Raw genomic sequence first — 586 nt, forward strand, 5'->3', positions numbered from 1 at the left:
TCCTCCTCCCCTTCCTCCTCCTCCTCCTCCCCGGCCCAAGCCCCCTCCCCACGGCCGTACCGATCAGGTTGCCCAGCAGGAAAACCACGGCGCTCATCAGCAGCGAGCCCAGCCAGAAGAGACCCAGCCCCCGGTAGCTCTTCCTGCGGGGACAGCGGGAGCCCCCTCCTCAAAATATTCGGGGTTTTCCAGCCTTCCTTTCCCCGAGATCACCCCCGAGCCCCCTCCTCAAAATTGGGGATTTTCCACCCCCTGGGATCACCCCTGAGCCCCCTCCTCAAAATTGGGGATTTTCCACCCCTCCTTCCCCAGGGATAACCCCCGAGCCCCCTCCTCAAAATATTCGGGATTTTCCAACCTCTCCTTCCGCCGGGATCACCACCAAGCCCCCTCCTCAAAATTGGGGATTTTCCCACCCGTCTGGGATCACCCCTGAGCCCCCTCCTCAAAATTCGGGATTTTCCCGAGACTCCATTCAGGAATTTCGGGATTCTCCCGCGCCCCCTCTTGAGGAAATTCGGGATTTTGGGGATTTTCCCGCCCCCCTGAGCCCCCTCCTCAGGAATTCCGGGGTTCTCGCCCCCCG

The 586-nt window shown here is 61.4% G+C and overlaps 1 protein-coding gene across 1 annotated transcript in view; it reads right to left on the reverse strand.

Annotated features, from left to right (window-relative positions):
• Positions 1–586, reverse strand: part of LOC102032415 (hyaluronan and proteoglycan link protein 4) — a gene marked incomplete at its 3' end in the record, with an annotated part of 11,360 nt that overhangs the window by 8,284 nt on the left and 2,490 nt on the right. Inside the window, 1 exon segment of the mRNA XM_014311506.1 lies at positions 53–165. Coding sequence (XP_014166981.1) covers positions 53–165 — 113 coding nt within the window.

This window comes from Geospiza fortis, unplaced genomic scaffold (genome assembly GCF_000277835.1).
Source record: "Geospiza fortis unplaced genomic scaffold, GeoFor_1.0 scaffold395, whole genome shotgun sequence".
NCBI classification, from domain to species: Eukaryota; Metazoa; Chordata; class Aves; order Passeriformes; family Thraupidae; genus Geospiza; species Geospiza fortis.